This window comes from Sapajus apella, unplaced genomic scaffold (genome assembly GCF_009761245.1).
Source record: "Sapajus apella isolate SASKATOON/1434 unplaced genomic scaffold, GSC_monkey_1.0 scaffold22, whole genome shotgun sequence".
NCBI lineage: Eukaryota > Metazoa > Chordata > Mammalia > Primates > Cebidae > Sapajus > Sapajus apella.
The window spans coordinates 12,863,770-12,878,475 of NW_022436962.1; the positions used below are offsets into that span (position 1 = coordinate 12,863,770).

General features: G+C 54.1%; 1 protein-coding gene across 1 annotated transcript in view; it reads right to left on the reverse strand.

Annotated features, from left to right (window-relative positions):
- LAMB3 (laminin subunit beta 3) overlaps positions 1-14,706 on the reverse strand; it is a 45,302-nt gene that overhangs the window by 5,232 nt on the left and 25,364 nt on the right. Inside the window, exons 12-20 of the mRNA XM_032289100.1 lie at positions 9,407-9,603; positions 8,894-9,005; positions 7,684-8,062; positions 6,014-6,174; positions 5,668-5,888; positions 5,145-5,342; positions 4,701-4,845; positions 613-820; positions 72-213 (exon numbers count right to left, since the gene is read on the reverse strand). Of these exons, the coding sequence (XP_032144991.1) occupies positions 72-213; positions 613-820; positions 4,701-4,845; positions 5,145-5,342; positions 5,668-5,888; positions 6,014-6,174; positions 7,684-8,062; positions 8,894-9,005; positions 9,407-9,603 (1,763 nt within the window). The remainder of the gene's footprint in view (positions 1-71; positions 214-612; positions 821-4,700; positions 4,846-5,144; positions 5,343-5,667; positions 5,889-6,013; positions 6,175-7,683; positions 8,063-8,893; positions 9,006-9,406; positions 9,604-14,706) is intronic.

The window sequence follows — 14,706 nt, forward strand, 5'->3', positions numbered from 1 at the left end:
TCTTCTGTGCCTGGTGCCTGAATTTTCCTGTTTATTCCCAAATATGGGTGGAGGAAGCCATCACGCCTCACCTCAGCAACCCTGTCCTGGATAAGCCGAAGGGAGCGGCTGGTGCCTTGCATGGTGTCCTGCGCCTCCTGCAGTGCCACTGTGCCCTGCCGCAGGTTCCCAACCACATCCTCCACCTGGCCCTCCACTGCATGGGCTCGGCTCCTGGGTGAGAAAAGCAAGAGGGAGAGGAGACAGAGAATGAGTGAACAGTGAATCCATGCGTGGTTCAACTCACACACCAGTCCAAAAGCACACCCTTCCCAGCCAAGACCAAGAGCACCGGGAGTACTAACTCGGCAGCTTTGACGGCCCAGGACCCCACGAGGCAGACATGACGAATGTTCGTGCTATGCCTGAGACACCCTATGGGCACAGTTTCCAACACAGAAGACACAGTCATGCAAGTTAAGTTTAACCTGCACTCTGGACTGTGTGTGCCACTCCCCACCATGGTAAGCTCCTGTCTTCCAGCCCTCTGCACCCCTTTCCCAGAAACAGGGTTGAGGGGCAAATTGCCAGCCTAGTCCTGGGCAGAGAGAAGTTCAGGGCTCAAAGCCATACCTGGCTTCTTCGGCCTCGGCCTGCAGTCTGCGGGCCCTTGCAATGTCCTGCTTGGTCTGGGAGAGTACCAGGTCCACATTGGGGAGCCTGGCTGCAATGGCCTGGATCTCATTCATCTTCTGCAGAACAGTAGCCGAATCTGTGGGCAGCCACAGGGCCAGCACAGCCTCGCTGACCTCCTGGATAGTGGCTGCATCAGTGTCAGGGTCTGGAAGGCGACCATGCATTAGATTGTGGGAACCCACTAGCCTCCCCAAAGGTCTGACGCCTCCCCTGGCTAAGCAGCACTCACAGAAGGCACCCACGGTGGCCCCTCCACCGTGCTGCCCCAAGGGGCTACTGCCCCCTCTCAACCAGACTTAGGTGCCTATTCTCTGGGAATTTCTGGGAATGCTGTAGGAGGATGACTGTCCTGTGCTCCGTGCTACAGAGGGAGGAGGAGGAGGGGTGTCGTCACAGCTGTGGCAACTAAGTGTCTGGTGCCACAGGAAGCTGCGGGCTGGGGAGAAGGAGGTGGTGCCAGACAGCTGGTACTGAACAATGTCTGCAGCACATCCACAATCAGCCCTAAATTGGGAAGAGTGTCCAGAAACTGGAGCTGCTTCCTTGGCAAAAAGACCCCCTCCCTCCACCCCGCCTCAGGCCAGACGGCTCATTTTTGCAAAAGCAAATAAAAATGATCAGGTCTTTGCTGGAATGTCACCTTCACAGGGAGGCCAACCCCGGCCATCCCATCTAGAACTGCAACCTCCACCCTAGACTGTGGCACACCTTACCCTCCCTCCCCGCCTCATCTCTCTCTCCAGCACTTGCACACCCATGTGCCAAACACTGTACTCATGGGACTGGCTTTGTGGTCTCTTTTCCTCTGGAATGTAAGCTCTATAAGGGCAGGGACTGGGTTTTGTCCACAGTTACATCCCCAGACCCCAGCACGGCGCCTGGCACTTGGAAGTCCTCATTCATGTACAGTGAATGAATGATTGACAGGGCTCCAGGTCCAGATCTTGTTTTACTACTCAAGCCACCTGGGCAAGTCAAGTGGCTCCTCTGTGCTCAGTTTCCTGATGTGTGAAAAAGGAAGATCAATCCCCAACCTGAAGATACAGCATGAAACAATCTATTCGCAAGAGTTGTTACAAACCAACTCTGGGCCAGCGAGTAAGATCAGAAGTACAGAGATGATATCTCCTCCCCATCTCTCCCAATTTGCTTTTACAGATTTCACTGGTACTATGTTAAGGAGGGGGGCACCCACTCACCCAGATGGTTTCCTCTGGGACCTGAACTCCTCTGGGGACCCAGGCCCAGCCTTACTCTACAACTAGAGGATGCTGGCTGGCTACACAGATCCCATTCCCTGCCCCGTCCCATGCCACGGGAAAAGACACTCTGGAGGGAGGAAGCCATGCTTATTCATTGCTGTGTCCCTCGGGCTTGCATGTAGCAGCACACTGCAGGAGCCCAAGGTGTATCTGTGGTTGAGTTTCACTAAGTGGGTTTATCCCAGCAACAAGGTTTCATAAAGACCTTCCTCACAGAGATCATCAACCTCTCACTTAACCTAGTGTCCTAGAGTCCTACTCTCAAAACAAGGCTTCACATGCACCTTCCCCAGAAAGCCTTCCGGGATGAGCACATCCCCACCTAGATCTGACCCTTCCTTTACTCTGCACCACTTCAGCTGCACCCTCAGGCTCAATCTGCAGGACACTCAGTTGCAGAGCCTTCTGGGTCTCAGGATGGGCTCAGTAAATATTTACTGCTTTGAGCAAAAGCATGGAAGAAGTTGAGCCTACAGATCAAATTAAACTCAGTCCCTGCCTTTATGGAGCTGGAAATCCAATGGGAGACAGGCACGTGAACTAGGAAGTACAGCTTTGAGTGAGTGGAGTAAGCACAGGTGCCAGGATGGCCATGGGAGCGGCCCCCAGCACAATCTGATAGGTCCAGGGAGCCTGCCTGGAGGGTGGGATGCCTAGGAGGGTTCCTAGAGGATGAGCAGGAGCTGGCCCGGTCAGCAGAGGTGGGAGAGGGGAGACAATCCAGAGGGAGGAAGAACATTTGCAAAGGCAAGAGGCTGGAGAGTGTGCTTGTGTGTGCTCGCATGTGTGTATGCATGTGTGTGTCCATGCTGTCATGCAATAGGGTGTGGATGACAGAGCCAGACCATTAGGCTTGAAGCCTATGGGCACCACTGCCAAGTTGGATGCCTTTAGGCAAGTTGCTCAACCTCTCTGTGCCTAGATTACTTGTGTGCAAAGTGGAAGTAATAATAGTACTGAGCTCATGCAGTCAGGAATAAATGAGGTAATACATGCAAAGCACTTGGAGTAATGCCTGGACCGAGTTAGAACTTAATAAGCCTTAACTATTCATTTTGTCAATTCTGTTTGAAGAACTGGGAAAGGCGGTGTTTCTTCCTCCCTCCACAGACTTTCAACTCTCCCTCCCACACCGTGACCCTACATCCAACAGCAGCCAGTGCTCAGTGGCTTCTGTACCAGGACTCTGGAGCCCCGAGTCTGAGCCCACCACTACAGAAAATTTTCCTGGGTCCCCCTGACTGGGGCCAGGCCTCTCTCAGGCCCTTCTCTCTGACCTTGGATTCATCATAAGACTTGATTTGAGAACAAGTATAAGAGAGAGGGCAAAGGGGCCTGGCAGCTCCCTGCCTGTTCACGTGAGCCTCGGCTGCACCCAGCAGGAGAGAATTCTGACCCACTTCCCACTCCCTGAGGCCAGAGCCCTGGCTGACATTAATGTAGGACGAATGGCCATTCAGTCTCACTGGACTTGACTTGGGGTAAGACTCCCTTATCCATGAGCCTAAGCCCCACAACTTGACCTGCCCCTGTGCACAATCTCCCTACATCCCCAGGTAACATTCCCCACCCCGCCCCTACCCGTGTGGGCCTTATGCAAATCATGAGACCTCAGAAGAACTTTCCTGTTCCTCTCTGGCCTGCCATCTGCACTCAGGAGGGGACTTTCGATCTGGGACAAAAACACTATAATAGTAGCAAGAAGAGCCACTGTCATTACACCAAGCCCTGGGCTCGTATTAACTGGGCTCCCAGCCAGGCAAATTTCCTGGCAGGAACCAGAAATCTAACAATATCAACTCTTGTTCCTGAGGCACCTTTCCTTTTTCAAAACACATTTTATATCAGTTATTTGAGTCTCAGAATAAACTTGTGAAATACTACCATCCCTGTTTATAGAAGCAAAAGATGAGGCAAAGAGAAAAGCAGCCTGCCCAATGTCACCCGAGTCTCCTGGGTCCTGTTTAGGGATCTTTCCATTGCACAGCCCTTCCTCACTCCCCAGGGCAGTGAGGAAGGGGATCTGGTTCATTTATTCATGCCACCAGTGTCAGATGCCTTTCTGTGTCTGGCCTGATGACACAGTGGTCAACAAGACAGACAACCATCCTTACCCTCCCGGCGTTCCCATTCTAGTGGAGCGACAATCCACTTGTAGACAACTGAATGAGGGTGAGTAGTGAGAGGAAGATACGACACCGAAGGGGAATGGGGGAGGACAGGGGACAAGCAGATCAGGTAGTCAGGGAACATCTCTCTGGAGAGATGACCCAGAGGACAAGAAGCAGCAACCCTGGAAGGAGGATTCCAGGTAGAGAAAGGGCAAATAAACACCCTTGAAGCAGGCAAGAGCCTGAGACGTTCAAGGACAGCCAGTGAGTAAAGCAGACAGGAGTCCAAGGTCACTCCCAGGAGATGGACAGGGGCCAGGCTCTGCAGGCATGGTAGGAGTTGAGAGCTCATTCCAACAACAAGGTGAAGCCACTGAGGGATTTTAAGCAGGAGAGAGATGTGATCTGACTTATACATTTTAAAAGAGCTACTTCAGCTGTTATGTTGAGAATGAGAATGGGTCACGAGGGAGCGGAGTAGGTGGGGAAGGGCAGACAGGAGAACAGGAAGGTTATGGCCATGGTGCCGACAGAGGAGGAGGCCTGCAGCAAGGTGTCGCAGGCCTGCGGGGAGGGAGGGAGGGCTGAATGTGGGAAAGAGGGACAGGTAGGAGTGGAACAGCAGCCAAGGTGGTGGTGGACCCAGGCTCACCTGTGAGGAAATCCCGGACCTGCTGGATGAGGAGCCGTGTGCGTCTGATGTCTTCCTCCATCTGGGAGCGGCTGGTGCTCATCTGGGTCTCCAGGCGCTGGGCAGTGGACTGAATCTGTGAGGCAGATTCCTCGGCTGCCCTGATCTGTTGACACACACTTTAGGTCAGAAGGGGTAAGGCCCCAAGGGAACGTTTCAGCAGCCCCAGGATTCTGTGGCTCAACATCTATGCCAAGACCTACCTAGGAAGCATTTGTAACCAACCCAGTTTATATGTGGATGTCCAATAAAAGAAAAAGAACTATTTTACACTTGCTGTGGCGCCTTGAGCAGATCGCCTAACGTCTCTGGGCTTTAGTGTAAAATGGGAACTCTGACTTGCCCGGCGGCTCTATCCTGTCTGCCTCCTCCCGCGTGTGCCCACCACACCTCGGCCGCACTTACCATCTGCCTGGTCTGCTGGAGCTGGGCATTGAAGACCTGCAGCTGCTTAGCCACCTGCCCCGCCGTCAAGAAGGCCCCACTGGCCCTGGGAAGGACACCCTTGCAGTGGGAGCCACAGGCTGTGCCATTGTTTTGGGGACACAGCTCACCAGGGCATGATCCTGGGGTGCAAGCCATCTGCCTGGAACTGCCACAGAGCTGTGGAGAGATGCAGGTGTCAAAGAGGCTACCCAAAGCCCCTCAACAACCAATCCCACCCCACACCTGGGAAACCAACAGCCAGACATCTCCACAACAACCGAGCACCAGAAACAGCCAGACAGCTCCATGACAACCGAGCACCAAAAACTGGTTTCCTTGGCAACCACTGAGCTCACAGTGAGCAGCACAAGGGTCAGGATGGCTGTGGGAGTAGGGTTCTCCCAGGGGCAGGTCTGCCCTAATGGGAAGCAGGCAGCAGCAGTTGGTGTGTGACAAGCTGGGGTAGGGGCTCCAGGAAGTGGGACTCCATGCCCCAAGTCACCTTGTTGAAGGTAGGTGTCAGGTTAGGCAAGGAAGACATCTCCAGCCTCAGGGCCTCAAGCTGGTGGCCACCGGCGCCTCCTCCTCCTCCCGCCTGCTGTTGCAGCCTCTCTGCCTCTCTCCGGCTGTCCCTGAGCTGGTGCAAACGGCGTGAGCTGTCAGAGACCTGCTGAGCAGCCCGGGCTGACTGCTTGGAGGCTGTGGTCAGCATCCGGAAGGCTCCTGCGGCGAGAAGGATGAGAAGAGCGGGGAACGGAGATGGAGGAGGAGCAGGAGGGAGGGGGGTGGCGTGCCCAGGACCATGGCAGTGCCCATGCCCGGAGCTGTCCGGGTGCCCCTCTCCTTACCTGAAGGATCAGCACTGCTTATTTTTTCAAACTGCTCCCTCTTCCTCTGATACATAAAGAGGAGACCATTGAAGCTTCTGTCCAGACTCTCCAGGTCTCCCAGGAGGGACAACGTTTCCTCCTCTAGGGGCAGATCAGGCTGCAGGCCCTGGAGAGTTCGCCTGAAAAGGGAGAGGAGCTTACACTACCATACAGGAGGAGTTTTGCCTCCCCAGAGCTGCCATCCCCTTAGAGAAACTGCTACTGAGTGAGAACAAACAGAGGCCTTGAGCAAAGGCAACAGAACAGAGAATCCACAGGCTAAGCATCTTCCGCGGGACAGAGGTCGGCAGCCAGCACCACCTTTCTCTGTCCAGCTGTGGGTGGAGCCACAAAACTCTCCTCCCTTGACTTCTGAGACCCAACATTCCCAATTCTCCTCCCCTTCTTCCAGCTCCTGGCTTCCATGAGGAGCACTGCCCTGATGCTCTCCTCCTTCACTCTCTACAGGCTGGCTTCAGCCACCACCTGCACAGCTGTAGCTCCAAAATCTAGACCCCATCACTGCTGCCAGCTGGTCATCCCCCACCACCAAAGAAGGCTCAGGGTTCTCCTCCCAGGCCCACGGGCACTGAGCTCTCGGAGAGTCCTCTCTCCCCATGCCCTTTGCAGCTCCACCAACCCAACCACCAGCTCCCTCCTCCAAGCCTCACATTCCATGCCTCTAGGCTTTGATCAGGCACAGAATGCAGTTCCATGGAATGCCCCACCATGCCTGCGTTTCCAACCTACTGGACCCGGTGGACTGACTGCCCAAATCTGACTTAGGTCAGAAGGCACCTCTGTGAAGCCTGCCATGACACGTTAAAACATGCGTCACATTATAGTTTACCATTTATAGGTCATTCTCCCCAATGCGAGCTTCTTGAGGGCAAAGACTATGCCATATTAATTTCAGTAGCCCCGATGCCTTGTACAATGCTTGGTTCATGAAAGATGCTCTAAAATTATGTAAAGTGAATGAATGAAAGAAAAAGAATGAATGAATGAACCCTAATATTTGCTTGACTGCCTTGGCCGAGCCCCCAGCTAGAAGCTCTAGCTCATTGCAAGTCATGGAGCCTCCTTTTTCATTCTTGTCAGGCTGCCTTTTCCCTCCCTGCCACTCACACACCTGGATGGCTCTGTGCACCGTCAGAAAGCCAGTGCTCAGGGAATGCAAACTAATTTATAGAAGCTCCAGAACAGAGTCTCACTAAGAAGGTGCCTCTGCTGGTGGGATGGGGGTGTGGGTGGGACCACTTGCATTCCAAAGGCACATGTGAGTTATTTTTAGAGCCCCTGCCTCTCGGATGCCCTCCGCCAGGGTGACTAATCCAGAGCTGACTCTCCCACGGGCAGCACTGGGCACTTGAAACAGCGCTGGGCTTGGGCTCCTGGGCTGTGTTCTGAGTCCCAGCTCTGCGCTTCCGTGGCCACATGGCTCTGGCACATCACCATCTCTGCCTGTTTTCTCATCTGCAAAACCACACCAACCTCACAGGACGGTTGTGATGGTTGAAAGAGACAGTGCCATGAAAATGCATTTAAACGGTAATGTGCTGTATAAATATAAGGAAGGACCAGTGTGCCCCGTATGGGAACCCAAGGGGCATAATTCTTCCATGTGCTTGGCAGGGAAAGTGAATTACCTGAGGGAGAGGATGGCACTGGCCACCTGAGCCACCTCCTGCTCTGTGACTGCAGTGCTGCTAAGAACTGCTCGGATCTGCTCAATCTTATTCTGTGCATCTAGGAAGCGTGAGGCCAGGCCAGGGTCCTCCAGCCCCGGCCCTGACCACAGGCTGGCAGTGGCATTGCGGAGGCTGCCAAGGCGCAGGGCCTGCTCCCGGAGGGTTGCATCATAGTCCTGGAAGCAAGGGTGGCAGGCCACGCACACGGGGTAGCGGTCGCAGTAGCCTCGCTGGCACTGGTCACAGCGGGGCCCGGTCAAGCCAGGGCGGCAGAGACAGCGGCCTGATGCCTTGTCGCAGCCTGGGCCCTCAGTTCCCCGGAAGTCACAGTCACAGGCTAGGGCCAAGAAAAATGACAGTCAGCGACGGGGTCAGGAAGAGAGAGACGCAGCTGTTGGGGAGAGCCCTGCAAAGGGGGTCGGAGCTGAGGCTCTACAAGACTTAGAATAACAGAAGTCGCAGCCAGAATAAAAACCAAGGTAACAGCTGCAGTGAAGGCGAACGCTTACTTGGCAGCTGCCATGTGCCAGGCACCACTCAGAGTCGCGCGCACACTAACTCATTTGATCTTCATGCCACTCTGGGAGCTAGCACTCTTGTTTCCCCACTTCTTCTAGATGAGGCAACTGAGGGACAGAGAGGTTAAATACAGCATGCCTCTTCCTCAAAGGAGGAAACCGAGTCTAAAGAGGGGAAGCATCTCCCTCAAAGTCACTCAGCAAGGCAGGGGCAGAGCTGGGGCCGGAATCTCGTCTGCACACTTGAAGGCCTGTGCACCTCTGGTGACATCAAACCGACGTCCTGGGAAATGACAGCCTTTCCCCTCAGGACTCCCTTCCTCCCTCTATGAGGAGGAAAGAAATAGCCGCCCCTTCTTGCTGCTGCCCTGGAGATGGCTTCTGGGAAATGCTCCCTTTCTCAGGGAAGTGGGGAGCAAAGCAACCAGCATGTCATGGGAACACAGGGACAGCGGGGCATAGGCCTGCTTCAGGGGCTTACAGGCCACGCCAACTGGCTGCAGCATGTGCACTCACAGGGGTGCCCAGGCCCACACCACAGGCACCACTACGGGACGTCCTGCCCTGCTACAGACCCACACGCCCCACCACATGCCCACCACGTGCTCGGCCCCCACAGCCTCAGCGTCCTCCAGGCTCTGAGCACGCACCTCGGCATCCTGCGGCCGCGTCTCCATAGGTCCGGTCTGGACACTGGCGGATGGCTGCAGCGCTGCATGTCAGGCCACCATAGCCTTCCCGACAGGGGCACTGCCCTGTGAACTGCATGGGAAGAGCAGCGTCAGTGGACCCTGCCTCACAGCCTCTGCCTTACCGTGGTGTGAGGGACTAAGTCCTAGATTCTCAGTCCACAGGTAGAATCCAGGGCTCGTGGCCACCTCCAGAGCTCCTGTGCCCACAAAACAAGGGCTCCCACTCAGAGATGAGCCTTGAAGTCAAGGCCCAGAGGGGCCCTTCAGAAGGTGTGGTGCATATGGCATTACTGACGGCCAAGAGCCACAGAGGGAGGGACAACTGGTGGCTTCCCCAAAGGAGAATGGGGACAGAAGCAGCCCAGCCTGACGGGGGAGAGGCCCAGAAGGGCAGCACGGAGGGGCAGCAGAGAGCCTTGTGTGGAGGACCCCTCTCCCACTGAGGGCCCCCGGGCTGCCCTCACTTCATACCTGGTTGCACTGGGGGCTGAGGGAGTTGTGCAAGTCGCAGGCACATGGCTCACAGCCCTGGCCACTGGCCAGCTTCCAGTGGTAGGGACCACACTGGTCACATTTGGAGCCCACCACGTTGGGCAGACACAGGCAGCGCCCACTCTCCTCGTCACATGGCATGTCCCTCCGGGACCCCAGGATGCTACAGTCACAGCCTGCAAGAGGAGAGCTGCTGAGCTCGGGCAGACACACCACGAAAAACTCACCCCCAGAGGACACACATCCAGGGAGGGGCCCCGCCTGGGAAAAGAACTGGGCAGGGCCGTTCCCTGCAGATGACATGGCTGACTCACAGGACCCCTGCGCTGTTGCACCAATTCCAGCCACCTTGCAGCTCAGCACCCGCCTGCCCATCCTCCATCTGGCTGACTCAGTCCCACCTTCCAACCTGGGCCTGTGCTGCCACCTGCTGGAGGCCAGTGGCACAGCAGCTGGCTCTGGGGAAGAGGGCAAGAAGTCTGGATTCCTGGCACACCCAGGACTGCCTGGGCACACCCCCTCTGTCTACCCTGCAATGGGATTTGAAATACCCTAGCTTGAGCTTGGCTGTAATGAATACATTTTAAACAATCCTGCTAACTCCATTTTGCCCACCCTGAGCTATGTAGGGCACTCTGTTCTGAGAGCTTGTGGCCTGAGACATCTGGCATCTTTGTAGCCAATTTTCTGAGAAGCAGGGCCCACTGGCTCATACATCTTGTACCTGCAACTGTGTGTAACTGCTACCCCACATCCTGAGTGAAAAACAACTTTAAATGGAATTTGTTGTTAGGCACCCTCCCCCTTCCCCTAACCTGCTCCTTCTGCTTCTGTAATGATCTGCCCACCGCCCCCTGACCCTAAACTGGTATAACAATGTTGACCGCCCTTTGCTCGTGGCCGAGAGGTTTGAGCTCTAGCTGACTCTCGGACGCCGGCCATTGAGGGCAGACTCGCAACAAACTCAGTGCATGGCGCCTCTGTTTAAACTCGCTTGGGTTTAACATTTGGAGGCCCCAGCAAGATATTATATCACCACCAGGCACAGACCGGGCTCACTCCAGACCTCCCCAGATGAATGGTGAATTATACAGGACGTGCCCCCTGAGACGTTCCAGGGCCCCGTAGGTCACCGTCTCCAGAGAGGAACAGACCGACCACCGCCGCTGCCCACAGAATTTGGTGCTGAGTCCATTGTCTCAGGTCCCAGGAAGGCAAATCAGACATGACTCTGCTCTGCCTGGTTTCTGGTTTCTGGAAGGGATAAGCCCTGACAGGGGCACCCCTTCATTGATCCTGTCCAAAATCCAGGATGCTGGAGGATAGGACCACGGGTCACTGAATTTGTCTGGTTAATGACAACTGTATTAGCCTCTGAATGAGTGTACGTGTGCATGTGTAGATTGAATGAGGAGGCCAAGGGCCTGCCCTTGGACCTCCAACTTGTGGCTCCACGGTGAACAACTACGGAGTCCGAGAGCGCCCCTACCTGCATGTCCGTAGTGGCCTCATATGGCTTAGGGTGGTATTGGGCTCCACTCAGACCCCATCCTTGTCGTGGGTTTATACTGACCCACCGATGCTAAAAGGCACCTAAATTCCTGTAAGGGAAGCGGCCAGGAGGGCATCTGAGTGGTCCCTCATGGGGCACCCCTTCCCCATTTCTGTGTGTCCTCTGTCTCAGTGCCGTAGGTCTGGCAGCCGATATTGTCCCAGGCAGCTGGGGAGAAACTTTTTCTCTACTATCAGGAGACACCTCCTGCCCCCCTGGGACAGTGGCTCTTGTCTGGCGTCTGGGATGGTCATCCAAAAATTGTCTGTACTGTTTCAAAACCATTAAGTGCTGCTATGGATTAGATTGTGAACCTCACCCTTATTGACTGGAATTTCTGGCACCATAGAGACTGCTGCCAAGTGGACTGTCACAGTCCCCGGTCATACGTCTGGCTGCCCCCCACTGTGAATATGTGGCGGATCCAAAACAGCCACTGCTGACTTGCTGGCACACCTGTTCTGCCACCCAAACACTTTCCCCAGCCGTCTCAGGCTTGCTGAGTCATATGTAAGGCGAGCTTTCGCTCTTCCAAACTCCTTCCTAGCCCTTCCCAGTGAACTCTGGTACCCGGCGGACCCGCAATCTAATACCAAATACCCCCCCCGACCCTGTCCATGCCCCGTACCACTGAAATCCCTCATTCTCACGAGGGACAGATACTGCAGGAGCTGGCCCTTATGGCTCTCCTCTCTCCCCTCACTGAGAGAGCAAAATTCGAACTCGAGGCTTTCGACAAGTGGAGGCACCAGAGGTAGCCTGGTTATAGACGCAGAGGAAGGCAGGCGTCAGCCCAGTATTTCATCTGATTCTTCCATGTGGCAAGCAGCTTTAGCCCTGGCCCTTTTTGTTCTCTATTTGGTTATAATCCTTCTGGCTTGTAGGTTCTCTCAACTATCCTTTCCTGGCTGAGAATTTCTGCCCATGTTGGGTATAATTTTCTCTTGTAAGCCAAGACAGGAAATGCACCCTCCTGTTCCCATCCTCAGCCACCTACTCCTTTACAATGTATGCTTTAACTTTTCCCTGGGTTTCACAGGTGATTATGGAGTTCACCTCTCAAAAGGCTGACTCCACACCCTGTGTAAACTAGAATGGCCAACTTTTAATGTGGAGTGGGTGGACTCAGGGTCACTGGACCCTAATGTGGTCCGGGCTGTTTGGAGCGCAATCCAGCCCCCCCCCCCAAGTTCCCGTATATTGATCAGTGGCTACACTTGCTTCTTAACTCACCGCCGTGGCTCTGATCCTGCTTCTAAAATACTCCTTAACCGCACCACTTGGTCGCTGCCCTCTTCAGCTGCAGCCCCTCCAGTTCTGCCTCCGTCTGAGGAGGATGAAGTTCTTCCCCTCCTTCCCCCGCCTTACAAGCCAGCAGCCCCAGCAGGGTCACCCACTATTACTGCTTCTGTTCCCCCTGCCGCATCACCGCCTGTGCCTTTCAGACTCCGGCCACAACAGGGAGAGGGGGCTACCCCCCTCAAGGGAAGCACTGCCTTCGGCTGGTGGTGAGCTAGCAGCCCCATTCTTGGTTTATGTCCCATTTCTACCTCTAACTTGTGTAACTGAAAAGCTCAGAGCCTGCCGTTTTCTGAAAAACCCCAGGCTCTGACCTCTCTGGTGGGCTCCCTACTTCAGACCCATCGTCCTACCTGGGACGACTGTCAGCAAATCCTCCTCACCCTTTTTACCATGGAGGAGAGGGACCGTATCCGCAGAGAAGCGCGAAAGCATTTCCTTTCCTCCACTGGTCAGCCTGAAGAGGAAGCCAGAGGCCAGTTGGAGGAAGTCTTCCCTACCAGCAGACCAAACTGGGAACCCAATTCCTCGGGGTGGAGGCAGGCTTAGGACAACTTTCACTGGCATCTACTCACGGGCATTCAGGGAGTTGCATGAAAACCCATGAATTTATCCAAGACCACGGAAGTGGTCCCGGGGGCTGATGAGTCTGCTGGGACGTTCTTGGGACGTCTCCAGGAGGCCTCTCGCATTTACACCCCATTTGATCCGGCAGCTCCCACAAATAACTGTGCTTTAAATTTGGCTTTTGTGGCTCAGGCAGCCCCAGACATCCAGAAAAAAATTACAAAAATTAGAAGGATTTAGTGACATGAACATCACACAACTTTTAGAAATAGCCCAGAAGGTGTTTGATAATAGAGAAAATGCTACTGACAGAGCTTCCAAGAGACAGGCAAAAATTTTGGTGACTGCCCTCCAGGAGACATGGCAGAGACCCCCTCCCCAACAAATCAACAAGAAAGACAAGGGCCATCATCACGTGGGGGCCCAAACCCCACTACAGCAAGATCAGTGTGCTTACTGCAGACAAACTGGACACTGGAAAAATTAATGTCCCCTAAGAGACAAACCAAGACTAAAGACACTCCTAGCCATGGAGGAGCTAGAAGATTGACGGGGCCGGGGCTCATTTTCGCTTGGCCCCCCGGAGCCCATGGTTACCACCACAGTAGGGGTCACCCTGTAAAATTTTTAATTGACACCTGAGCAGAACGCTTGGTATTAAAAAACACCTTTGGGCCAAGTCACCAATACAAAAGTAGCAGTTCAAGGAGCCACAGGAACTATTTGCAAATACTGAGTCACGCAAACCCGAGAAGTAAATTTAGACCACAAAAAAGTAACTCATTCCTTTTTGGTAGTCCCAGAGTGCCCATATCCCTGATGGAAAGAGACCTACTCCATAAACTGCAAGCCTCTATCTCTTTGTCAACTCAGGAAACACACCTAACCTTAGAGAACCAGGACTCATCAACCACCCACCTCTTAGTAACAACCCCCTTGACGGAGGAATATCTCCTGGCTCTAAGCTCCCCAACCACGGCCTTGGAGAACGACTCCCTTACTTTGGAATTGCAGGCCCAGTTTCCTCATGTTTAGGCGGAATCAAACCCCCGAGGACTGGCAAAACACCATCCCCCCATAACTGTAGAACTATTGGCCACAGCTCTACCAGTACAAGTAAAGCAGTTCCCCATGAGCCAAAAGGCCAGGGAAGGCATGAGTCCCCATATCCAGCGACTACTGCAGGCAAATATTTTAAGACCGTGCAAATCGGCCTGGAATACTCTGGTCCTGCCAGTGAAAATGCCTGGCACCAATGACTATCGGTCAGTCCAGGATTTACGGGAGGTTAACAAGTGGACAATCACTGTCCATCCGACTGTCCCAAACCCGTACACCCTCCTCAGCCTACTCCCGCCAAACCAGACAGTATACACTGCCTTGGACTTGAAGGATGCTTTATTTACCATCCCTCTGGCCCCTAACTGCCAGCCAATCTTTGCCTTTGAATAGACAGATCCAAACTCAGGAGATACTAACCAGGTAACTTGGACCTGATTACCCCAGGGGTTCAAAAATTCTCCCACCCTTTTTGGAGATGCTCTCCAACGGGACCTAATGCCTTTTCGGGCCAATCATCCAGACTGCACCTTGCTTATGTAGATGACCTACTGCTGGCCATGGAAATGGCTGACAGTTGCTTACAACATACAAAAGACTTTTTATCCATCCTCTAAGGACTTGGATACCGAGTCTCAGCAAAAAAGGCCCAGATCTGCCCCTAAAAGGTATCTTATTTAGGACACAAGCTCACCCAGGGAAAGCAGGCATTTTCCAATGCTCAGAAACTGGCTGTCTTGCAGATCCCAACCCCAACCACAAAAAAACATGTGCGGGAATTCCTGGGGGCCACAGAATACTG